The following is a 27375-nucleotide window of genomic DNA, read 5'->3' on the forward strand; positions in this document are numbered from 1 at the left end:
TAATCACTCTAAATGTAAATGGATTGAATTCCCCAATCAAAAGACACCGAGTGGCTGGATGGATTAAAAAGCAAGACCCCAAAATTTGCTGCCTCCAGGAAACACATCTCAGCTTTAAAGACAAACACAGGCTCAGAGTGAAGGGATAGAAGATGATACTCCCAGCTAATGGCAAACAAAGGAAAGCAGGTGTTGCCACACTCATATCAGACAAAGTAGAATTCAAGATAAAGCAGGTAATGAGAGACAAAGAGGGGCAATATATAATGATAAAAGGACACTCCACCAAGAAGACATAACATTTAGAAATATATACATGCACCGAACACAGAAGCACCAAAGTACATAAAGCAACTATTAACAAACCCAAAAGGAGATATCAAAAACAACACAATAATAGTAGGGGACCTTAACACCCCACTTACATCAATGGACAGAGCATCCAGACAGAAAGTCAATAAGGAAATAGTGGACTTAGACCAGATGGACTTAATAGATATATATAGAGCACTCCATCCAAAAAGAAGAGATTACACATTCTTCTCAAGCATGCATGGAACATTCTCAAGGACAGACTATATCTTGGGAAACAAGGCAAACCTCTATAAATTTAAGAAGACTGAAATCATAACAAGCATCTTTTCTGACCGTAATGCTATGAAACCAGAAATCAACTACAAGAAAAAAACTAGGAAAGTGACAAAGGTGTAGAGACTAAACGACATGCTACTGAACAACCAATGGATCACTGAAGAAACTAAAGGAGCAATCAAAGAATATCTGGCAATAAATGAAAATGAAAATACACCACACCAACTCATACGGGATGCAGCAAAAGCATCCTGAGCGGGAAAATCACAGCAATACAGGTCCACCTTAACAAACAAGAAAAATCCCAAATAAGCACCCTTCAACTACACCTAACAGAATTAGAAAAAGAAGAACACACAAAGCCCGAAGTCAGCAGGAGGGAAATAATATAAACTAGAGCAGAAACAAATGAAATTGAAACCAAAAAAAACAGTAGAAAGGATCAATGAAACAAAAACCTGGTTCCCTGAGAAGATAAACAAAATTGACAAATCTGTAGCCAGACTCACCAAGAAAAAAAGAAAGAAAGCTCAAATAAATATAATTAGAAATGAAAGAGCAGAAATCACAATAGATACCGCAGAAATACAAAAGATTATAAGAGAATACTATGAAAAACTATATTCCAACAAATTGGACAATCTAGAAGAAATTGATAAACTCTTAGGCTCATACAACCTCCCAAAACCGAATCAAGAAGAAATAGAGAATCTGAATAGACCAATCACAAGTAAAGAGATTGAAACAGTAATAAAAAACCTCCCAAAAAATAAAAGTCCAGGACCAGATGGCTTCTCTGGGGAATTTTACCAAACATTCAAAGAAGATTTAATACCTATCCTTCTCAAACTATCCCCAAAATAGAGAAAGATGGAACACTTCCTAACACATTCGAAGAGAACAACATCACCCTGATACCAAAGCCAGGCAAGGACAATACAAAGAAGGAAAATTACAGGCCAATATCGCTGATGAACATAGATGCAAAAATCTTCAACTAAATATTGGCAAACCGAATACAGAAATACATTAGAAAGATCATACAGCATAATCAAATGGGATTTATACCAGGGAGGCAGGGATGGTTCAACATCCGCAAACCAATCAATGTGATACACCACATTAACAAAATGAGGAATAAAAACCACATGATCATCTCAATAGACGCAGAGAAAGCATTTGACAAGGTCCGACATCCATTTATGATAAAAACTCCCAACAAAATGGGTATAGAAGGAAAGTACTTCAACATGATAAAGGCTGACTATGACAAACCCACAGTCAACATCATACTCAACAGGGAAAAACTGAAAGCCATCCCTCTGAGAACAGGAACAAGACAAGGGTGCCCACTCTTTCCACTGTTATTCAACACAGTGTTAGAAGTTCTGGCCAGAGCAATTAGGCAAGAAAAAGGAATAAAAGAAATCCAAACACGCAATGAAGAAGTGAAACTCTCACCGTTCACAGACGACGTGATTTTATACATAGAAAAGCCTAAAGAATCCATCAGAAAACTATTAGAAATAATCAACAACTACAGCCAAGTGGCAGGGTACAAAATCAACTTACAAAAATCAACTGCATTTCTATATGCCAACAACGAACTAACAGAAAGAGAACTCAAGAAGACAATCCCATTTACAATCACAACAAAAAGAATAAAATATCTAGGAATAAATTTAACCAAGGAGGTGAAAGACCTATACAATGAAAACTTTAAGACATTAGTGAAAGAAATCAATGATGACACAAAGAAATGGAAAGATATCCCATGTACATGGATTGGAAGAATAAACATAGTTAAAATGTCCATACTACCTAAAGCAATCTACAGATTCAATGCAATCCCAATCAGAATCCCAACAACATTCTTCATGGCAATAGAACAAAGAATATTAATATTCATATGGGGCAACAAAAGACCCCAAATAGCTAAAGCAATCCTGAGAAAAAGAACAAAGCTGGAGGCATCACAATCCCTGACTTCAAAACATACTACAAAGCGACAGTAATCAAAACAACACGGTACCGGTACAAAAACAGACACACAGATCAATGGAACAGAATTGAAACCCCAGAAGTAAAACCTCACATCTACAGGCAGCTAATCTTTCACAAAGGAGCACAGAACATACAATGGAGAAAGAAAGTCTCCTCAATAAACGGTGCTGGGAAAACTGGAAAGCCACTTGCAAAAGAATGAAAGTAGACCACCTTCTTTTGCCATACACAAAAATTAACTCAAAATGGATCAAAGACCTGAGGGTGAGACCTGAAACTATAAAACTCCTGGAAGAAAATGTAGGCAGTACACTATTCGTCATTGGTCATAAAGGGGTCTTCTCGAATTCCATGTCTCCTCAGACAAGGGAAACAAAAGAAAAAATAAACAAGTGGGACTTCATCAGACTAAAGAGCTTCTGCAAGGCAAACGAAACCAGGATCAAAATGAAAAGACAACCCACCAGCTGGGAGAAAATATTTGCAAACCATATATCCAACAAGGAGTTAATCTCCATAATATATAAAGAACTCACACATCTGAACAACAAAAAAAACAAATAACCCGATCAAAAAATGGGCAGAGGATATGAACAGACATTTTTCCAAGGAAGATATACAGATAGCCAATAGGCACATGAAAAGATGTTCAACATCACTAATCATCAGGGAAATGCAAATCAAAACTACACTAAGATATCACCTTACACCCATTAGAATGGCTATAATCACCAAAACAAAAAATAACAAATGTGGGAGAGGATGTGGAGAAAAGTGAACCCTCATTCACTGTTGGTGGGAATGCAAACTGGTGCAGCCTCTAGGGAAAACAGTATGGAGATTCCTCAAAAAATTAAAACTAGAAATACCTTATGATCCAGCTGTCCCACTACTGGGTATTTATCCAAAGAACTTGAAATCAACAATCCAAAGAGGCTTATGCACCCCTATGTTCAATGCAGCATTATTCACTACAGCCAAGATGTGGAAGCAACCCAAGAGTCCATCAACAGATGATTGGATAAAGAAGATGTGGTTTACATATACAATGGAATACTACTCAGCCATAAAAAAAAGACAAAATCGTCCCATTTGCAACAACATGGATGGACCTGGGGGGTATTATGTTAAGTGAAATAAGCCAGACAGAGAAAGACAAATACTGTATGACCTCTCTCATATGTGGAATATAAACTAACACACGGACAGAGAGAACAGTTTGGTGGTTACCAGGGGGAAAGGAGTTGGGGGATGGGCACAAGGGGTGAAGGGGTGCATTTATATGGTGACTGACAAATAATAATGTACAACTGGAATCTCACAATGTTATAAACTATTATGACATCAATAAAAAAAATTTGACATACTGTAAAAAAAAAAAAAAAAAAAAAAAAAAAAAAAAAAGACCCTAAAGTTCCCTAGCCCCTTCCACCACAGAAGGATACAACAAGAAGTCTGCAACTAGGAAGAGGGGTCTCATCCAACCATGCTGGCACCCTGATCTTGGACTTCCAGCCTCCAAAACTGTGAGAAATAAATTTCTGTGGTTTATAAGCCACCCAATCTGTAGTATTTTGTTAAAGCAGCCCAAACAGACTAAGACACTAGACTTCCACCCTTATTTGGCAGTAATGAATCAGTGGCCCCCTTTTCCCTGCTGAAGCAGTCTCAGAGAAAGCCAGCTAAAACCGATTTAAGATCCGGAGTCCCAGAAAATAACACTCAAAATTTCCAGATTTCAATCAAGAATCACTTGTTACACCAAGAACCAGGAAAATCACAATTTGAGTAAGACAATAAAGAGACTTCAACACCAAGATGACAAAGATGTTAGAATTATCTGACACTGACTTTGAGGCAATCATAAAAATGCTTCAAATAGAAATTACAAATATGCTTAAAATAAACGAAAAAATTAAAAATCTCAGCAGAGAGAGAAGATGTAAAAAAGATCCAAATGGAAATTTTTTAACTAAAAAATAGAATAACTGAAATAAACTCAATGGATGGGCTTAGCAGAATGGAAGGGACAGAGGAATCAGTGAACTTGAAGATAGAATAATAGAAATTACCCAAACTGAACAATAGAAAGAAAATATACTGAATAAAAAACAAAAAGAAAAATGAGCAGAGCTTGTATTAGTCCAAGTTCTCCAGAGAAACAGAATCAATAGGGTGTACACACAGAGAGAGAAGTTTATTGGAAGGAATTTGCTCGTGTGATTGTGGGAGCAGGTCTGAAACCTGCAGGATGAGCCAGCAGGCTGGAGACCCAGGGAAAAATTGATGTTGCAGTCTTGAATCCAAAAGCAGTCTAGAGTTCCTTCCTTCTAGGGAGATCTCAGTCTTTTCCCTTAAGGCCTTCAAAAGATTAGGATAAAGTCCAACCACATCATGAAGGGTAATCTAATTACTCAAAGTTTACTTTTTCAGTTTTACTCTTTTTTGATTCTTTACTCAAAGATTTAAATGCTAATCACATCTAAAAAACACCTCACAGCAACATTTAGACTTGACCAAATAATTGGGTACCATAGCTTTGCCAAGATGACACACAAAATTAATTACCATAGAGTCTCAGGAACACACAAGAATATAACAAACATTCAGGTTATTGGAATCCAGAAGGAGAGAAGAAACAGAGCAGGGCTAAAAAATATTTAAAGAAATAACATGCTCCGCTACTGGTGGCCCGGGTTCGGGTCCCAGGCGCACACCCACACACTGCTTCTCCGGCCATGCTGAGGCAGCATCCCACATACAGCAACTAGAAGAATGTGCAACTATCTCCTGGGGCTTTGGGGAAAAAAAGGAGAAGGATTGGCAATAGATGTTAGCTCAAAGCCGGTCTTCCTCAGCAAAAAGAGGAGGATTGGCATGGATGTTAGCTCAGGGCTGATCTTCCTCACTCACAAAAAAAAAAACAAAAAAAAAGAAATAACGGCTGAAATTTCCCCAAATTTGGCAAAAGCAGCTATGTGTTGTAGTCATCCCACAGATGCAGGATGCACCTTCTTCCAACAACAGGTGGGATATCAAGACTGATGATGCTACACATGCACCAGGAAGACATGAAAAGATTTATTACATATGAGACTTTCTGAGGAAAGCACAGCAGGCACCCAAGTCATTCTGCAAACGGTCTGAGCAAAGACACAGTGGCTCTGAGTTTTACTATGCTTAGAAGGTGGGGCCAAGGTGAGGGTTTCTGTGTGCAAGCTGGGGTTTGCATGGTTTGAACTTCCCCATTGGTGCCAAGGGAGGACACACGTGAGCTTTCTTATCAGCTTGCCCCAGATATGGGGAAGAAGTGGAGGGGGAGGTAGGGCTTGAGAGCTATCAGCAGTCACATATCAAAAATGGAGTCAGACTCTATTACAATTCACCTCTGATGCTGACGACTGAAATGTGCCATGTTTCACTTCATTGGATTTCAACTGATAAGCTAATACTGAACTCTATGAGGACCGCCACCTGAGGCTGTAAAGAAAATACAAGTTGTTTGTTCAGGAGCCCAGTATTATGTATTCTGAGAAATGAAATAATTGCTTTGGTCACTATTGATGATGCACGGACTTTCAAAGGAGATCTAGATTTCTTAGTGATGCCTTGTATTATGGTTTTAGTATGGCAGACACATGTGTAACCTTGATTTATAATTTTGGGTATCTGTGAGGCAAGAAATTTCCAGTGTCCTTTAACCCAAAGGGTGGGCTACCCTGGACAAGGAACTGTGGCTGTCTTTGGTTGAACCAGATAGCCAGGTCATGGGCAATGGCCCAAGCATCTGTAAAACTGTGCAGACGGGGCAGATCGTTGGCCAGGGGATCCTCCAATGCCAAGATGAGTGCTTGAAGTTTGGTCAACTGTACTGACTCTTAGATCCCATTCTTTATCATCGATATCCCAGTTAAAGGATGTAAGTAGCAGCTCTCCAGCAAATTCCATTACGTGTCACAGTAGCACTGCCATCTACAGTATACGAACTTCTTTTGCTGTTCACTCAGGGGATGCTAAAGGGTTCTCTAGGTAGTCAAGGGGTCTGGAAGGATAATCTCTTCCAGCACTGAAGCATATGGCAAGTACTGAGGACAGGGAAGGTCACCTCCTCTTGCATGTGGGATATGCCAGAGAGTCCATGTTTGTATCTATCCTGTAAATACCACTTCCATTTCAGCAAGGAGGTCTCAGCGGCCTGGTCAAATCTGAGGGATGCCACTTCTACAACCCAGGGTGTAATGAGAAGCTGGGTACTAAGGGTCACAGGCTGAGGTGAGAGTCTCTATTTCCAGAACAGCCAAGTATGCAGTCCACAAATGCTGCTCTAATGGCATTACCACAGGGCCAAAGAGGGCAGTTTCTTGCATCAGAAGCTCATGGGCATTTCATGGTAAGCATGGGTGGCCCACAAAGTCCAAGAGGCATGAGAATGGGTTGCTAAAGCCTTTACAGCAAGAGTCTCTCAGGGACACTGACAGGAGTGCCTATTACAATTTGGACAGATTCTAGAGCCTTTTGTTGTAGGGGAGCCCATTCAAAGTGGAATAATTTGTGACTAACATTATATATGAGCTTAAGTAAAATTTGTTCAGAGGAATATGTTAGCACTGGAACCAAGAAAACTAAAGATGTGGGCTCTTTTGCCTGTTGAGGGTGTGGAGAGTGCCAAGAGCTATTTCATGAGTGCCAGGGATAAAGCAGCCCCTCAATTAACCAAACGGTTCCCAGGAATTTAACTGAGATGGTGGGCTTTGTACTAAGTGTGGCACAATGGCCCATTCCTTCTTGTGAGCTCTTTTATGAGAATCTGTTATGTCCTCAAGGAATGTCTCAAATGAATCTCCTCAGAGGAGGATGTCATCAATGTAATATCATATCTGTGCTCCTGGAGAAAGATGGATGTGGTTAAGATCTTGCCTACAAAGATTGTGTGCAACAGCCAAAACTGAGGGGGTAGGTTCACTCAGTCCCATTTTGTCAAGCTAATTGATAGGACAATGGGTACTATGACCATAGTGAGTTTGGGTAAGGCAATAATCCTAATGGTCAAGGTGAAGCATAACCATCCTCTCTTTGGTACCTGCCCTTATAGAGGTTATCTTGTTTAAATTACTGGAATCCCCAGGTGTAACAGTAATTTGGCCCAGTACTGATTAAGGCCAAGAAGGTTTGCCAAATGGTATATCTCAGGAGATGCAAAAATTAATTTAGAATACATGTTGCAGAGGCGCAAAAGGCACTTGGTGCTTTCTTATCTATTTTTTGTTGTTGAATTAGTACATTTTGGGCTTCCAATTGGGTCAAATTGCAGGCTTCTGTTTCAGTTTTTTTTCCTCCCTCTGTATGATTACAAGTTTGGGGTCTTTTTTTATTGATTAGGGTATGAAAAAGACTCACATATTGAGGCTTTCAGGAGAGTACGGTAGACACCCGAGACAGTCTGAAAATGGTTTCAGTGAAGGAAGCATTAAGTGGCCCTGGATTTTACTGTAGTTAGAGGATGGGGCCAGAGTGAGAGTTGCTATGCATAAGCTAGGATTTGCACGGTCTGAACTGTCTCATTGGTGCTAAGTAAGGAAAGGGCAGACTTTTATTATTATCTTGCCCAGATGTGGAGCAGAAGAGGATGGAGGAGGTGGGGCTCAGTTATTAAAAATGCAGACAGACTCTTTAGTATACTAAGCAAACCCCAAACAGAATAAGCCCAAATAAATCCACAGACACGATAGTCAGACATCTGAAAACTAAGAAAAAAGAAAAAAACTGTGAAAGCAGCAAGATAGAAGCAACCTTACCTACAGAGGAAAAATAACTGGAACAACAGCAGGTATCTCATGAGAAACCATGGAGGCTATAAGAAAGTAGTACAATTATTCAAGTGCTAAAAATTGTCAACCCGGAATTCAATATACAGTGAAAATATCCTTTGAAAACGAAGTGTTAATCAACACATTCTCAGATGAAGTAAAATTAAGAGAATCTGTCACCAGCATAACTACCATAAAAGAATGGCTAAAGTTCTCTAAAGATTGTAAGTGTTTAAGCATCTTGGACTATCAGGAAAAAAGAACATCAGAAAGGGCAAAAAATATAGGTAAATGCAATAAGTTTTCCCTTTCCTCGTACATTTTCTAAACTGTTTGATGGTTGAAGCAAAAATTATAACACTGTCTGATATAGTTCTCAGTATGTAGAGAGAAAATAAGAAAAGTATGTTATAAATGAGGGAAGGTAAAAGGAAGTACACTTCACTCAACCTACAAAAATGTAGACACTAACAGACTGTGATAATTTATATAAAATGTTAACCCCTAGGAAAACCACTAAAAAAATCTGTATAGAAACACCCTAAAAAACACTATAGACAGATCAAAATGGAACTCTAAAAAATGTTCAAGTAACCCACAGGAAGGCAAAAAAAGAAAGCAGAAAAAAAACAAAGAACAGAAGAAAATAATAACAGATTTAAACTCTAACATATCAATAATTATTGTCAAGTGTTAATGATCTAAATGCACCTTTTAAAAGACAGAAACAGGCAGATGGATGTAAAACATAATTCAACTACATACTGTCCACAAGACACTCGCTTCAAAAGTAATGATACAGGCAAGTTAAAAGTAGGACAGAAAAAGATACACCATGCAAACATTAAAAAAAAAAAAAAAAAAAAAAGCTGGAGGCCAGCCCAGTGGCACAGTGGTTAAGTTCAGCATGCTCCACTTTGGCAGCTGGGTTCATGGGTTCATATCCCAGGTGTGGACATACACCACTCAGCAAGCCATGCTATGGCAGTGACCCACATACAAAATAGAGAAAGATGGGCACAGACGTTAGCTCAGGGACAATCTTCCTCACCAAAAAAAAATATATATATATACATGTATATATATAAAAGCTGGAGGGGTTATATTAATTTCAGGCAAAGGAGATCGCAAAGCAAAGAATATTGACAGAGACGGAGAAGGACATTACATAATGATTAAAGGAACAATCTACCAAAATGACAGAGCGATACTAAATATGTATACACCAAACAACAGAGCTTCAAAATATATGAAGTAAAAACTAAGAGAACTAAAAAGTGAAATAAATCCATAATTATAGTTAGACTCTTCAACACCGTCTTCCAACAACTGATAGAACTAGACAGAAAATAAGCAAGGATACACAACTTAACAAAACCATCAAGCAACACAATCTAATAGACATTTATAGAACACTCCACTCCGTAACAGCAGAATACACTCTTTTCAAGAATCCATAGAACATGTACCAAGAGAGACAATATCCCAGGCCATTAAAAAAAGAAAAAGTTTAATAGAATTGAAATAAAATGTGTTCTCTAACCACAGTGAAATCAAACTAAAAATCAATAAAAGAAGGGTACAGAAAAATCTGCAAATACTCTGAAATTAAACAACACATTTCTAAATCCTTTAAATTTTATTTATTTTATTTTTCCCCCAAGGCCCCAGTAGATAGTTGTATGTCATAGCTGCACATCCTTCTAGTTGCTGTATGCGGGATGTGGCCTCACCATGGCCGGACAAGCGGTGCGTCGGTGCGCTCCCGGGATCCGAATCCGGGCCGCCAGCAGCAGAGCGCGCGCACTTAACCGCTAAGCCACGGGGTCGGCCCATCTAAATCCTTTAAAAAGGAAGTCTCAAGGGAAATCAAAATAATACACTGAACAAAATGAAATCAAAATACGACATCAAAATTTGTGGGATGCAGCTAAAACAGTGCTGAGATGGAACTATATACCACTAAATCCTTACAAGAGAAAACAGAAAAAGTCTTAAGTCAATAATCAAGCTTTCATCTCAAGAAATTAGAAAAAGAAGAGCAAACTAAAGCCCAAATAAGCAGAAAGAAGGAAATTAACCCCCACGCATGATAAAAACCCTTAAGAAAACTAGGAATAGAGAATTTCCTCAACTTCATAAAGAACATCTATAAAAAAACATATAGTTAACATACTTAAGTGAAAGACTGAATGCTTTCCACCTAAAAGTCAGAACAAGACAGAGACAGGATGTCTGTTCTCACCACTGTTACTCAACATAGTAACCTTAAAGATATTATGCTAAGTAAAATAAGCCATACACAGAAAGATAAATATGGTATGACTCCACTTATATTTACCTAGTCAAATTCACAGAGACAGAAGGAAGAACAGCGTTTAATAGAGGTTAGGGGGAAGGAGGAATGAGGAGTTGGGTGTGTAATAGGTAGTTTCAGTTGGGGAAGATGAAAAAGTTCTGGAGATAAATGGTGGTGATGGATATACAACATGTGAGTATATTTAATGCTACAGAACTCCACACTTTAAAACCATCATAATGGTAAGTTTTATGTTACGTATATTTTACCACAATAAAAAAAATAGATGACCCAAACTGTATTATAGCTAATAAAGAAAACTTCACTCTTAATGAAAACCTTCCCACAAAGAAAACTCCAGGTTCAGATTGCTTTAGTGGTGAATTCTATTAAACATTTAAGGAAGAAATAATATCAATTCTATCCAAGAAAACAGTAGAAATGATTCAACTCACTTTATAAGACAAGTATTACCATGATACCAAATCCTTGAGGAGACATTACAAGAAAATACATCTGTAAATATCGTTTAAAAATATAGGGGCAAAAATCCTTAAAATGTTAATGAACCAAATCCAAAAATATAAAAATATAACACAGTATGAACAAGTAGCGTTCATCCCAGGAATTCAAGGTTGGTAGAATACTCAAAAAATCAATGTAATTCACAATATTAACTGAATAAAAAAGAAAAACCATGTGATTATCTCAATAGATACAGAAAGAACATCTGACAAATTCAATGATGATGATTATCAATTATCAATGAATTAAAAAAAAAAACCTTTCAGCAGACTAGGGAACTTCCTCAAACTGATAAAAGGCAACTATAAAAAACCTACAATTAATTTAGTTAATTATGTCATGGGGAAGAATGAATGCTTTGCCTCTAGGATTAGAAATAAGACACGAGTAGCTTCTCTCACCACTTGTGTTCAATGTTATACAGTCACATGCCACATAATGAATTTTTGGTTAATGACAGACTGCATATACAATGGTGGTCCCATAAGATTAGTACCACACAGCCTAGGTGTGTAATAGGCTATACCACTTCGGTTCATGTAAGTACATTCAGACGTTCGCACAACAATGAAATCGCCTAACGACACATTTCTCAGAATGTATCTCTGGCATTAAGCAACACCACTGTATTAGTGGTCCTAGCCAGTTATTAAAGAAAAAGAAATAAAAGGCATATGTAGTTAAGAAATGAAGAAGTAACATATTTTTATTCACAGATAACATAATTGTGTATGTAAAACATCCTTGGGAATCTCCAAAAGATCTACTAAAATAAATAAGAGTAGCAGTTACAAAATATAATGTCGATATACATAAATCAATTGGGTTTCTATGTACTTTCCACAATTGGAAATTGAAACTGTAAAATACATGCCATTTATATCATCATCAAAATCGTGAAATACATCTAAACAAACTATGTGTAAAACATATACACTGAAAGCTACAAATCATTGAAAAGAAAAATTAAAGGGAGAGATATACCATTTTAATGGATCAGAAGAATCGATATTGTTAAGACATAAATCCTCTCCAGACTATTCTAAAAACTCAAAACTATCTCAACCAGAATTTCAAGCAAAGTCTTTGAAGAAATTGACAAGAAATTCTAAAATTTATATGGAAACAACAAAGAATGTGTAATAATCAAAATAATTTTGAAATGAAAAACATATTTGGAGAACTAAATCTTCCTCATTTAATAACTTTCCACAAAGCTACATAATCAAGGGGTGTTACAGACATACAGATCCATTAAACAGAATAGAGTCCAGATATAGAACTACAGATACATGGTCAATCTGTTTTTGACAAAGGTGCCAAGGCAGTTCAATGGAAAAATAATAATCTTTCCAGCAAACGGTGTCAATATAACAAAACATAGAGATACACAAAATGAACCACGACCCTCATTTCACACCATATGGAAAAATTAACTGGCAATGAATCATAGGCCTACACGTAAAACTATAAAACTTCTTCAAGAAAACACAGGAGGAAATTATAGTGACCTTGGATTAGGCAAAAATTTCTTTTAAAAAAAGACACAAAAATCATGAAATATAAAAGAAAAACCAATGATACATTAAAAAACAAATGGAAAACTCTGCTCTTCTAAGACACTGTTAAGAAAATAAGAGCAGCATAATTGGTCTTGTATCTAGATTATATAAAAAACTCTTTCAGGGGCCGGCCCCGTGGCTTAGCGGTTAAGTGCACGCGCTCCGCTGCTGGCAGCCCGGGTTCGGATCCCGGGCGCGCACCGACGCACCGCTTCTCTGGCCATGCCGAGGCCATGTCCCACGTAACAGCAACTAGAAGGATGTGCAACTATGACATACAACTATCTACTGGGGCGTTGGGGGAAAAATTTAAAAAAAAAAGAGTAAAAAGATTAAAAAAAAAAGAGAAATGAGCTAAGTCAGAGGAGGAGGACAATGAAGCGGAAAATTGTTCATACTTTAAAAAAAACAAAAAAAAAACTCTTTCAACTAAGTAAGACCAAACAAGATTTTTTTTTAATGATCTCAAGATTTAACCGACTTCAAAAAAAGAAAATAAAAAGCACATGAAAAGATGTTCAACTTCACTAATCATCAGGAAAATGCAAATTAAAACCCAATAAGATACAAAGACACCCACTAGAATCTTTAAAAAAAAAAACATGACTTAAAATACCAAACTTTGGTGAGGATGTGGAGCAACTAGAACTATCATACACTGCTAAAGGGCATGCAAATTGGCACAGCCACTTTAGAAACATCTAGCAGTTCTTATAAAGTTACCATAAGACCAATAATATCATACTTCTGGGTATTTACACAAGAGAAATGGACACATATGTCTACACAAACACCTGTACTTAAATGGACATAGCAGCTTTATTCCTAAACAGCCCAAACAGGAAAAAATCTATGTCTATCAACTGGTATATGGATGACAAACTGTGGTTTATGCTTGCAAAGGAATACTACTCAGGAATAAAAAGAATGATATACACAAAAACGTGCATGAATCTCAAAAGCTAAATGAAAAAAGCAAGAAAAAAGAGCAAATACTGTATGATCTATATAAAATTCTAGAAAGGCAAACTATTGCAACAGAAAGTAGATCAGTGGTTGACAGGGGCCAGGGAGAGGGATGGGGGGAGAAGAATCACTGCCAAGAGCCACAAGAAAACTTTCTGGGGTGACAGAAATATTTTATATCATTATTTTAGTGGTGGTAATCACCTATACACATTTCTGAAACTCATCAAATTATACATTGAAAATTACTGACTTTTATTTTCTGTTAATTACACCCCAATAGAAGTATTTTAAAAATTAAAAAGGACAGAGAAAACAGAACTGCACTCTAGAGGGAGTCACATGGTAAGGTCTGCTCACCCACGGAGACAAGGTGGCTGTAGTTCTCCAGCATCACATCCCTGTACAGGGCCCTCTGCACAGAGTCCATCTGCTGCCACTCCTCCTGGGTCAGCTCCACAGCCACGTCCTTGAATGACAGTGATGCCTGTAACAGCACATTTCCATTCAACATGAAGAGTTCAGAAACAGGTGATATGGAAAATACCTTTGAAAACTAATTTGTATCATGTTTACTGTGAGAAGTTAAAACAAAATTTTATAAAGGATGCGTACTATGTCCTATCGTTATCTTATACTTTGGGGTACTCACATAACTGGTACAAATACTATTCTTATGCTCTAAAGTATTTGTATTTATTTACAAATTAAATAAAAAACTGTCAGTTAATATACTACTGATTAAGTGCCTTTTTTTTTTTAAGCTAGTTTTTATAACTTGCCTTCCTATAATCTTTACCTGTACTCCAACAGACTGTCCTGAGCACTCTCTAGGGTACATACACCCATTTGGAGTTCTCTGCTGGGGTGGGATGGGGAACCAACGAAGAGATACAGGTAAACCCTGGAGGTAGTATGCATGATCAGACTTGTCTTGCACAAGCAATGCTCTGGAAGAACAGTGGAGGAAGTCTTAAGCAACAAAACAGAAGAGGCCAATTTAAGGACCTCCAGGGCATTATGCTAAGTGAAATAAGTCAGACAGAGAAAGACAAATACCATATGATCTCTCTTATATGTGGAATCTAAAACAAAAAACAAAAACACTAAGCTTGTAGACATAGAGAACAGATTGGTGGCCACCAGAGGGAAGGGGTGGGGGGGTGGGAGGAATGGGTGAACTGTTTTTGGTATTTTTAGTTTAAATAAATTGAATTTTAAAAAAAAGGAAAAAAAGACATGACCTATAATAAAGTAAAGCAGTGGGGACGAAGAATGGGAAACTGATACCTATAAGAGAAAGGAACAAAATTTCCATCACTAATTTTTTTTTTTTTTTTTTTACAGCTGTACATATAGATAAGCTGCATGAGCAACTGGGTAAATGTCGATGCCATTGTGAGATAATGGAAAATATATATATATATATATATATATAGGTCTCTGTCCCTAGTTCCTGGCACAGAGCTCCTAAAACCCTTGTAAATCCCTAAGTAATAACAGCACTAGCAGCATCTTCTGTTCTAATGAGGCAATTCTGGTGTGTTCCTGGATGGGGGGGCTGGTCACCAGAAAGAACAAGCCATAATTAGAAGCTAGGAATTTTTAGCCCTGCCCCCAGCTTTTCTAGAGAGGAGAGAGGAGTTGGAAATAGAGTTGTTAATTCATCATGCCCATGTGATGAATCCTTCATAAAATTCCCAAAAGTATGGGGTTTGAAGAGCTTCCAGGTTGGTGAACATATCTGTATAGCAGGAGGGCAATGCACTCCAACTTCATGGGGACAGAAGCTCCTGTGCTCGGGACCCTCCCAGACCTCACCCTATGTATCTCTTTATCTGTATCCTTTACCAGTTTATTAGAGGATATGATAAACATAAGTGTTTCCCTGAGTTCTGTGGGCCGCTCTATCAAATTAATCGAACCAAGGAGGTTCGAACCTCAGATTTACAGCCAATAGGTCAGAATCACAGGACAAGTGGGACTTGCAATTGGCATCTGAAGTGGAGGGGGAGCAATATTGTGAGACTGAGCCCTTAATCTATGGGATCTGATGCTATCTCCAGGTAGACAGTGTCAGAATTGAGTTAAATTGTAGGACACTCAGCTGCTATTGCAGAGAATTGCTTGGTGGGGGCAAAAACCCACACATTTGGTGACCAGAAGTGTCAGGGTATTCTGTGTGAACCGTAAAAGAGACATACAGGAGGGAAGACTACTGAGTTTTCTAACTCAGCCATACACTGAGATTAGAAGAACAAAAGTAAGGTAATGGGCAGATGTTTTTCATCTACACTATATTATCTGTGAACATACAGATGGAATTATACACTGCACTGCTGTCTGCATGATTCTGGAACACAAAAGGGAGGTCTAAAATTGATGTACAGAGTTATTGCAATCACACACAGAATCAGAGCACATTTTGAAGACAGAAAAGTGGATTCTAAAACTTATGAAACTGAGGACGAAGAGGTTAAAAAAACCTTCCCCGGGCTAGAAGAAGAGAGCAAAAACTTTGAGATGAGCTTTGCTAACTGCAGCTGTGCACATTCAGCATAATCAACTATTGCTTCAAACTAACCAGGTCTTTCTGTCCCTCCTTAGTATATGAGTGAGCTGTCTTTCCCAGGAAGTCAAGGTCCAGACATTAAGATTCAGCCTCACAAGGCCAAACTCAGGCCAAAGGCGAAAGCTAACCAGAGAAGTCCAGACAGTCAAGGGAAAGAAATTCAGTCTTCAAGGCCAAATGCAGGCTGGTGGGAAGGTGGCAGCCAGCAGGGCCTCATGCTCCCCCTCCCTTACCTAAAACTCGAGCACATGCTTTCCCTCGAACCTTTAAAACCCCTTGCCTCCCATCTTTCGGGGAGACGGGACAAATTTGAGAGCTCTCATCTCCTGGCTGATGTCACCCGAAATAAAAACTCTTTCCTTGCCATAAGCCTGGCATTCCAGTTTTATCTGGCCCCTCTTGTATGGCAGGTAAAGAACTTGGGTATGTATCCAGTAACACTTATAGGAAGACGTAAAGGACTTAAAACATTTAATACAATTATGGAAAAAGAACAAGGTTGGGAGATTCACATTACTGATTTCAAGACTTATTTTAAAGCAACAGTGATCAAGGCAGTATGATAGTAGCAAAAGGACTGACACAGATCAACAGAAAACAATACTGACTCCAGAAACAGAACCACAAACAATATAATTAAGTCAAATGATTCCCAACAGAGGTGCCAACGCAATTCAGTGGAAAAGGTATATTCTTTTCCACAAATGTTGTTGGAACTATCAGACATACATAAGCAAAACTAAATAAATGATCTTGATCTATAACTTGTACCACAAATAAAAAATCAACTCAAAATAATCAGAGACCTGTAATTATAAAACTTATAAAAACATGAGAGGAAATCTTTGTGACCTTGGTTTAGAAAAAGATTTTCTTACATATGACCAAAAAAGCACAACTAGCAAAAGAAAAAGATTAAAAATTTTGAAAATGTGATTAAACACTTCTACTCTCTGAAAAGACACATGGTGAGAGAAAAACCAGGAGAGACCTACTTACTGATTTGATACTCAAAATCTTCACACAAAAACCTCCCACAAATAACAGGCAATTTTTTTCATATAAATTACAGGGGGAAAAACATGAAACAAAGAAAAAAGGAGCAGGAAGGTGTCCCATTCTTTTTATGAGGCTAATATAACCAAAAACCAAATTGTAAAAGAACACAGGAAAAAGAAATTATAGGCTTACATAACTTGTGATACAGAAATAAAAAAGTACTAGCGGAAAGACCCCAGGCAACATATATACAAAGCAACTCATCAGCAAGCAGGTGTATACAAGAAATCAACAATAAATTAACATCAGAAAATTCATTATGCTAATCACAATATTTATAAATTAAAAGAAATAAGCTGTCTCTATTTCAACAGATACATACTAAGGGTTCCTGGACCCAATTCCAAGTGAGGAGGCTTCCCCACACCAACAAGTTCTCAGACACCAGTAGGGTGTCCAATAATTCAGCTCAATTCTGACACTACCTACCTGCAGATAGAATCAGATTCCACAGGTAAAGGGCACAGTCACACAAGATCACCCTTCACTTCAGACACCAGCCGCAAGCCTGGGGGTTCCAACGACTGCCTCCAACTCAGGATACCAATTGCAAGTCCAGGTCATCACCTGTGCTTCTGACCAACTGGCTATAAATCAGAGGTTCCTGTGACCCCTCCTCAGGTCGATTAATTTGCTAGAATGGCTCACAGAACTCGAGAAAACCCGTTTACTCACTAGATTATCGATTTATTACAAAGAATCTTAAAGGATACAAATCAACAGCCAGATGAAGAGATACATAAGGGCAAGGTCTCGAAGAAAACAGCTTCGGTCCTCGTGGAGCTTGGGGTCCGGCATGTGGCACGAGGAAGCTCTTCATAAAAAAGGACCAAAGAGCTGTCCTTTTGGGTTTTTATGGAGGCTTCATTACTAAGTCATAAGATTGACTAAGTCACTGGTCATTGGCAGTTGATTCAACCTCAAGCCCCCCCTCCCCGGAAGTCAGGGGGTGGGACTGAAAGTTCCAGTCCTTTGATCACATGGCTGGTTCTCGTGGCAGCCAGCCCCACTCTTGGGTGGGGTCCAAAAGTCACCCTCATTGACGGAAACAAGACCTTTACGGCTCCGAAGAGAGTTCAGGAACTGAGGACAAGAGACCAAATATGATGACAAAAGATGCTCCTCTTGCTCTTGTCGCTCAGGAAATTCCAAGGGTTTCACCAAATATATCTGAGAAATATACTTCAGTCATCTGAATAGCCAAATATATATATTTCTTATAAATCACAACGCAGAAAAAGTACTCAATATAATTCAAAGTACCGTCTCAACTAAACTAAAATCTAAGCAAACTGACAACTGGAGGGAATATACTTATTAAACAAGGGTTACCTACCAAGAACCAACAGCAAACATCAGAGCTAATGTTGAAACTCTTTATCTTTCCTCAAGCCTGGCCTTATTTCTATTTCTCCTTTTCCAGTTAACGTATGGACTCTTATAAACCTCATAAATCCACTATAATGCAAAGTGGGGAATGAATAAAGAGCTCACCTGAAATGTATCCATTCTGCTGCTCTTGGGAGAGTGCAAATAACTGTGATGGTTCAGCTGGGAGGCCTGGGAAGGACCATGCAGAGGCAGCACCATCTATCCACATAAGACTCAGAAATGGTCATGTGGACTAAAACCTACAGCTTTTCACTGACTAAATATAAACTTTTCTATGGTTAAACGACAACTGTTTTTTTGAACGATTAACAGAAACAACTAACACACGAGAATCAGTTAAAGTATATGAAGGATAAGGCATTGTTCTTTCATTAAAATTAACAGAGCAAAATACTCAGGCTATATCACGTAACTATTTTCCTATTAACACTGCTTACCGTTCAAGAGAGAAAATCCACAGAAAGCCCACTAAAAGGAATATAGTGTTCTAAAGCAAGAAATTTCCATGAGTTTTTAACTGGGTTACAGTTTCTCAACAGATCCTTTTCATAAGCTGCTTTTGGTGACTTACCTGTGACAAGGTGCACTGCACTTTTTCCTCCTGGCTCTGTCACAAACTGGGTGTCCCTTGACAAGTCACTGAACTGCTCAGGTCCAATTTCTTTAAAGCTTTCAAGAGTCAGAAGTAGATGACCATGGAAAACCTTCGTGACCCATTATTTTGGGATTGTGAGGTCAGGATAAGTCAATAAGATCACATGTGGCAACTGACACATGTGAGACTGCATAGCATCTGTAAAGACTGAAGAATGAAGGGACTGGGGGCCATTTAGCAACAGTGGAGACAGAATTTCACCCTCTGGTTGGTCACTCCTCTCCCCTAGACCTCAGCCTCACAGGCTTTCCCAAAGTGGCCTTTCTCAGGCAACATACCCCTGGGCCACCCCAGCCCACCTCCTTTTCTCAAAGCTGGCCCAAATCTCCCACTATTGCACAGTGTGGTGGCTTCCGGATGTGGCAACATCTCCAAATCTGGGCAGGGGGATCAAGAACTGCTTCTGACCATGCAAATTTAGGCCCTGCCCCTTTCTGTGCTCTTTTGCCTCTGCTTTGACACTTTGGGTAGGACATTAAGAACAGAAGTGTTCTCTTCCAGGTAAAATTCCCCTTCCTAGAGACCTCCTGATTCCTATAACACAAGAGCTGCTTTGTTCTAAAATGAATGTTTCCCAAGATCTGGGACCTGGGTCTGGGAAACAAATTCACTTTAGGGCCAAAAACCTGACTCTCTTGGAATTCAGTATAATTTCAAACAAAACACAGACAACTTGCCAGAGCAGGAAGAGCTAGGAGCCTCTGCCTGACCCAAGGACTCTGAGACACTAGAAATTCCAGAATACATCTGACAGTGGTGAGAGTCCATTCACATTCCCTGGGGATCCAAGGATAGGTCATTCTGCTAAGCGCTGTGAAGGCTTTTATGTGAACGGTTTTAGGCAGGTGTGACGTTTAAGCAAAGCCTAGGATTTAAAGCACACCTGCCATTAATCCGAGCTCCCTCCCCGCTAGCTTGTGACCTGAGCACATGGCTCCACCAATCTGAGCCTCCGTTGTTTTTTTTTTTTTTTTTTAATGCTGATGGTTATGGGGACCTCATAGAGTAGCTGTGAGAACGAAGTGTCTTCTGAATACAACAGCAGGTGTCACTCAGCTATTTTCTGCACGGGTGTGAACTTACCTAACTCTCAGAACAACGCCGCTATTGTCACATGAGAAAGTCAGATGAGAAACGGGACTCTTGCCCAGGTTCCTTGTGTCGCCGCTGCCTACAGGTGACAGAGCTGGGATTTACCGGGCCTTGCTGGTTCTCCCCGCAGACCCACCCCCCGCGCTTTATAAACCCACCACCGCCGACACGGGCTTCTCCCGCTCGGGCCGCAGGCGGGCCGGGCACACGGTCCGCGCACACCCGGGCCGCCCGGGACACCTGCTCCTGACGGGCTCAGCCGCACCTGCGCCCCGGGAGCCCGACGGCCGGGGTCCCCCATCGGTCCAGGCCGGCTCCTACACCGCAGGGTCCCACATGGGGGACTCCCGGGACTTCTAGTTCCCTCTTACCCGGGCACAAGCCCACCCTTCCATTCTGGTCCCCAGGCCACCCGGACTCCCCGGCACCCTCGCCTCGCACTTGAGGTGCAACCACTTGGGACCCACGCCGCAGAGAAAGACTGCGCAACGATCCTCACGCAAGCGCGTAGACTGCGGAAGCCGGAAGACGGGACTAGGGCTGTACATGCGCAGATGCAGCCCAGAAAACCCGTCCCAGGGTGCTGCGCGGCGAGCCGGTTCGGTACAAGACTACGTTTCCCATAAAAGTCCGCGCCTGCTCATTGATGTGACTTGGCAGCGTTTCCGGTTTTTTAGAGGGTTGGAAGATGATGGCCTTCGCATTGTCTCGCGCGCAGGTTGTCTCAGAATCCCTAAATGTTAGGGGTTAAACGTGAAGTTTACTGCGAAATACAATGCGTAGTCCTCAAGCAAATCCCCATTGAATAAACAACAGCTGCCAGAGACATTGGAGACAATTGAGAAAACTTGGCTATGCACTGGGTTACTCTTAAGTGTAAAAATGATATTCAGATAGGAAAACGTACTGGTTTCATAAAGGCATGCATAGTGAAGTATTTAGGATTGAAATTATATCTTTGTAAATTTATTTCACAAATTTTAAGGAAAAGCAATTAGACAAAGTCTAATGCTTAATGTTAAGTTTTTCAGCAAGGAAATGGGTATAGATAAATGCATATTTTACCATTTTCTAAGTGCTTGAAAATTTTGCAATACAAAGTGGAAAAAAGGGGAGGGGAATGTGGATACTACCTCCATCAGTGTACTTTATAAATTCAAAGCTGCAGAGAGATTTAAGGTGCATAGAGATACCTCTTAGGAATAAGACCGTGAAATGGTTATAAAATAATTAACAATGGAGCACAGTAGTAGTAGAAGAAAAAATTTTTCTCTCCTTCACCAAACTCTAGCTAGGCTCCTCTAAGCCTGCTTCTCAGCTAGGCCTGTCAGATTTAGCCTAGAAAGACTTGCATGAAACACTAACGTTTTGTAACAGCTCAAGTTCGAATCCCTTGGATGACATTAATCCCCCTTAAAGTGCCTGCCTGAGAAAACTCAAGATAGCCAAAAGAATTTGTTTGATCCAGCCAAAACCTGAAGCTCAAGTCCCTGTCTCCCAGTCTCTGTGTGAGGGTAGGACCCTAATTTCAATAAGTGCCAGTTAGCAAACCCAGATAGATTTCACATGGACCAATCCCCCCTTCCTACTTTTTGTAATTTTTCACTTCCTTTACTCTGCTGAGCCCTGGCTCACCCTCTCTCTATTCCCCCCTTCTCCCTTTAAAACTCCCAGTCTCCTCTGTACAAATTGAAGTTGAGTTCAGTTCACACTGTACTCTCTTCCCTATTGCAATTGCATATTACCAATTAAAATCTGTTCTCGCCACTTTAACTAGTGGCCAAGATAGAGAATGCAGCCACAGCCCTTTCTATGCTTGCAGGTGAGTGACAGGTGATGGAAATGGGAGCTAACTAATCTTTTCTCACCACTTTATCTTTGACATATAAAAGAATAGTATCTATAAGTAGCAGGGCTTAAAAGAAAAAAAAAGCAAATAACCTTTTCAAAATTACATAAATAATACATGAGAATATACACAACCCAAAATAAGCAAATGGTTATCATGCAAATCATTCACATCCCAGAGATGACCCTACTTAAACCTAAAGTGAGCATCCTCTTGTCTTAGTACCAAATTAGGGACATCTGGTCATAATATTATAGGAACTTCTTGTTACTAAATTACATCTAATGAGCATATTTTTGGTAAATATTTTATAGCATCAATTATTTCTTATGACAATGATAGACTTTTTAAAAATTAGATCCTATTCACCCTAGGAGAAAAAAAGGAATTGAGTCATCAAGAAGTTAGTGCAGGGCCGGCCCTGTGGCTTGGTGGTTAAGTGCGCGCGCTGCGATGCTGGCGGCCCGGGTTCGGATCCCGGGTGCGCATCGAGGCACCACTTCTCCGTTCATCCTGAGGCCGAGTCCCACATACAGCAACTAGAAGGATGTGCAGCTACGACACACAACTATCCACTGGGGCTTTGGGGGGAAAAATAAAATAAATAAAATCTTAAAAAAAAAAAAGAAGTTAGTGCAATCCATGAGAACACAAGTATAAAGCTTTACTCCTGAGATTTCGGAGAACTTGAATAAGTGCCAGTTTTCTATATGAGAACACTAAATATTCTTTGCCAAAATTCAGATTAGAAACTCAAACGTTTTGTCAGCTTGTTTTCTCTCAACATTTTTTTTTACTTTTTAACCTAAAGGAACTATTCAAACTTCAATAGGACAAAAATAAACAATATAATGATCAGAGAAGTGTTGCAAGACACAGCAATGTCCTTCACACATTAATACATGTGCTATTGCTAAATCACTGCACAGTTTTCCTGCAACAGTGCAGGTCCAGGGAGAAAAGAAAGTGAGAAGCACCACATGTGGAGCTGGCGTTCAGAGCAGTGAGCCAGAGAAGCTGCAACCAATCACCTCGTTAGGGGCACGAGGCAGTCGCTGGGACAAAGTAGGGCCATACGCACAGCTTTCACGTAAAACAAATAACTTTTCAAGAGTTAGATGTTTATAGGAAATTACTAAATTCTTTAAGAAAACGTACATTTCATAAAAATAAATATATAAATATAAACCTCTCAGCACGTTTCCTAAGAAACGCTCACCCCCGCACCCACCCCATCCCACCCCCAGGAACCCGGACTCTGGAGCCCGGCCTGGGAGTTCTGAGAGGGGCGGCCGCTCGCCCCTAGAGCCGAGACCCCCTCCGCTCTTCCCTCTTCCCCTTCGGGCCCTGCGGGAGAGAAGCCCGGGAAGGGGGGACAGCGACCAGCCCTGGCCCTCCCACTTGCCTCGCTCTGCCGGATCCGGGACGGAAACATCAAAAGCAGAGACAGGTGGCAGCGGAACGCACACTTACTTACTGAACATCTCATCTCCTATGTGTCAGAAACAGTTCTAGATACTTGATATTTGCCTTCCGGTTCATCTTCTCAACAACCACTTAAGGTGAGTATTATCCTCAGATGATTTCCGTCAGAAAAGAGACTCTTGGGAGAAGGGATTGGAGGGATTCTCAAAAGTGAAGCTGGTCCATTACTGATCCCTCCCTCCCAAGGAGGGGAGGTCTGTCCTCCTGCCTCACTGTGTCTGCCTTCTCTTCACCCAGAGCAAGCTCACTCTGAGGGGATAGACTTTCATTTTACTGACATGGGAGCCCCTGAGCAAAGGCACCCAGGACAATGAGAGTATCATGGTGGTTCTGGGGTGGTCACAGGAGTGTCCCATGGAGAGAAACAGAGAAATAACTAGTCATATGGAAACACAAAACCTCTGTCATTTCTGGTGGGGAATGAGACGCATCCCGAAGGAAGTAAACACTGGTAAAGTTATAGACACATGGGAGGGCTCAAAATTAAAGTCTGCTGAACTCAGGCGGCCCAAATTAAATCAGGTTCCATTTCCAGAGAGTCTGTAGTGCATGGAATCCATGGTGAATCCCTGCTGTTTCTGTTGCCGTTGTTGCTGAGTTTGTTACTGGGATCATTAAAGTTCATAGTAAGAAAATGTCAGATATAGGGTCTCAAGTGAATAGAAGGGATAGTGAGAGAGAAGGCTTGGGGTTTTCTGGGCAGGAAGTGGGGGGTTACAATAAACTATTGAACCAAGATAGAGAGTGCAGCCACACCCTTTTCTATGCTTGCAGGCGAGCCACAGGCGATGCAAGTGGGAGCTTATGTGAGAGGAGTCAGGGACAGCTGCTCCCTCCATCCCCTTCCCCATGTGGTGCCAGGGGAGTAGCTTTGGCTCTCTGTTTTCCGTGTTTGTCTCCTTCCACTTTGGGAAATAGAGCAGGAGTTGAAAGAAACAAGGGGTTATAACTTCCTTTTCCATCTAGAAAATTGAACTAGGGATCAGGTTTGAGTCTCCTCCAGGCTTCAACATGAACTTACTGTGTGACTTCAGCAAAGTCATTCCACATCCTCGGGATCATGTTCTTCCTCTGTGAAGCAGAGATAAAGCAGTCGTCACAGAATTACTACAGGTGGGAGTCAGAATGATAGGAATCAGAGTGGTGGAGCCAGGGTGCCAGTATCCACCCCATGTAGGGGTGGTTTACTACCCTGTAAGTGTGCAAGGTACGTGTACATTGAGGGTGCCTTGTGCTGACCTCCACCTCCCCCAGACTCTCCTCTCTGTCTCCCTCTCCTCTCTCCCCTTTCTCCTCTCCTCTCTCTTCAACAGAATGGTCTCTGGCTTCTTCCTGGAGGTGCTGGAAAGAAGAGAGGGAGTTACACATTCCCCATCCCTTCTCCCCACTTAGATCCCAGGGGGAAGTGTCTAAGCACCTTTCAGATACACTTTCTCAGAGATTTAGAGCATAACAATGGTCTGTCCTGGGACAATGCCTTTGGTTTGTTTGTTTTTACTCTAAAGAAGGGCTCTATACCTCTGCAAAGAAATGAGACACCTCTGCTGCTCTGACTAGAACTTCCTCTACACCATAATGCTTGGTAGGGAATAAGAAACCTGAACCCTTTTGCCTCACTATTCTCTTTGGAAAGAGCTTGTGGGAAAGTGCAAATCCCTGTGACATTGGACATACCAAGATGGGAAAGCAATAAAAAATCAGAATCCTAAATTCTTATCAAACTCTATTGTCTTTGGAATTTTCTTCCCCTGAAATCATGGACCATGCAGAACTCAATGGCAGAGAACTGTGTGATATACATATCTGAAGGACTCTCGTAGATGGACATTTGTGAATACCGTCTTTGAATAGAGGTCAGTGTCTCACTACAACTGAAGGCAAGTTCTGGGCACTTAAGTACTCCGTTGAGAACCCACTCATATCCCTTACCTACTCTGTCAGCAAGATCCCCCAAGGTGTCTTTCAGGATACAGGCGACACATATACACTGTGTTCCCTATGTGATAGAAGATCATTATAAAGATGCACAGGGATGTGAGGAGGCACCAGAAGTCTCATGTGCCTTACTGTGATTGCAGATTCTAAGCCTTGTAGAAAACAGATCATTATTTGAGACATAGCTTGATCTCCAATGACAAAGTTTCTGTACATTCACTTAGCGTTTCTATTTCCCAAGAGACAAGAAGATATTAGGAAGAGTTTTGCACCAAACTATAACAGATGTGGTTGGACCACTCGGAAATGGTTGTTCCACTTGGTACTTTGTCTTCATAGATAAGCACTGGTTGAATGCAATTTCGTTACCTCACTGATTCCGGGTCAAGGAATTGCCTGTGGGAAGTGCCATAAAACACTACATGAGAATATATTGGGATCTCCGTTACATAGGGGACAACACAAGATTATAGATTTTTAAATCAATTCCATTGTAGTCAGAAGCTATATTCCTTAACATTTCAATCTTTAGAATTTGTTGAAACTTCTTCGTGGCCCAGAATATGGTCTGTCCTTGTAAATGTTTCATGTGCGTTTGAAAAGAACTATATTCTGAAATTGTTGGCTGTAGTTTTCTATACACATTAGGTCAAGTTGATTGATAGTATTTATTTTATTTTATTTTTTTTAGGAAGATTGGCCCTGCGCTAACATCTGTTGCCAATCTTCCTCTTTGTCTTTTTCTCCCCAAAGCCCCAGTACATAGTGATGTATCATAGTTGTAGAGTTGTAGCTCTTCTATGTGGGATGCCGCCTGAGTGTGGCTTGATGAACTGTGAGTAGGTCCGTGCCCAGGATCCTAACCAGGGAACCCCGGGCAGCCAAAGCAGAAGGCATGAACTTAACTGCTACACCACCGGGCCGGCCCCTGATTGACAGTATTTTTAAAGTCTTCTACATCCTTGCTGGTTTTACTTTTTATCTACTTTTTTCTATCAGTTACTGAGAGAAGGGTGTCAAATCTCCAAGGAAGATTGTGGCTTTGTCTATTTCTCTTTTTAGTTCTCTGTTTTTGCATTGTATATTTTGAAGTTCTCTTATTAAGTACCTACATATTTATGATTATGTCTTCCTGATACTTTCATGCTTCCCGTCCTTTTTAAAAATTATTTTGTAGAGGTCATATTGGCATATAACATTGTCTAAATTTCAGGTGGATAATTTGATCCTTTTTAACATGAATCATCTCTTTTTATCTCTGGCAATACCCACTGTACTGAGTCTTACTTTAGTAAGCCATATCAGATTTCTTATACTTGGTGTTTAGAGTATACTTCTAATCACTGTTTTACTTTCAATCTACCTATATCTTTGCAGTTAAAACACAACTCTTTTAGACAAAATATAGTTGGGTCTTGCTTTTTTATCCAGCCTGAAAGTCTCCATCTTTTAATTGGAATGTTAAGTCCATTTAATATAATTACTGATATAGGTGAGCTTAAGTCTACCACCTTGGTTTTTTTTCCTTCTTTCAGCACTTAAAGAAGTCATTCCCTTATAATGGTCTTTTTGAGGTCATTCT

General features: G+C 40.0%; 1 protein-coding gene across 1 annotated transcript in view; it reads right to left on the minus strand.

The window, feature by feature from the left end:
• Positions 1–21025, minus strand: part of LOC101403881 (uncharacterized) — a 49231-nt gene extending 28206 nt beyond the window's left edge. The window contains exons 1-3 of the mRNA XM_087444250.1: positions 19349–21025; positions 18880–18975; positions 14115–14241 (exon numbers count right to left, since the gene is read on the minus strand). Coding sequence (XP_087300376.1) covers positions 14115–14241; positions 18880–18975 — 223 coding nt within the window. The 5' untranslated portion in view covers positions 19349–21025. The remainder of the gene's footprint in view (positions 1–14114; positions 14242–18879; positions 18976–19348) is intronic.
• Between the last annotated feature and the right edge of the window lie 6350 nt (positions 21026–27375).

The sequence above is a fragment of the Ceratotherium simum genome, chromosome 20, assembly GCF_057802395.1.
Source record: "Ceratotherium simum simum isolate JZ-2026a chromosome 20, ASM5780239v1, whole genome shotgun sequence".
NCBI classification, from domain to species: domain Eukaryota; kingdom Metazoa; phylum Chordata; class Mammalia; order Perissodactyla; family Rhinocerotidae; genus Ceratotherium; species Ceratotherium simum.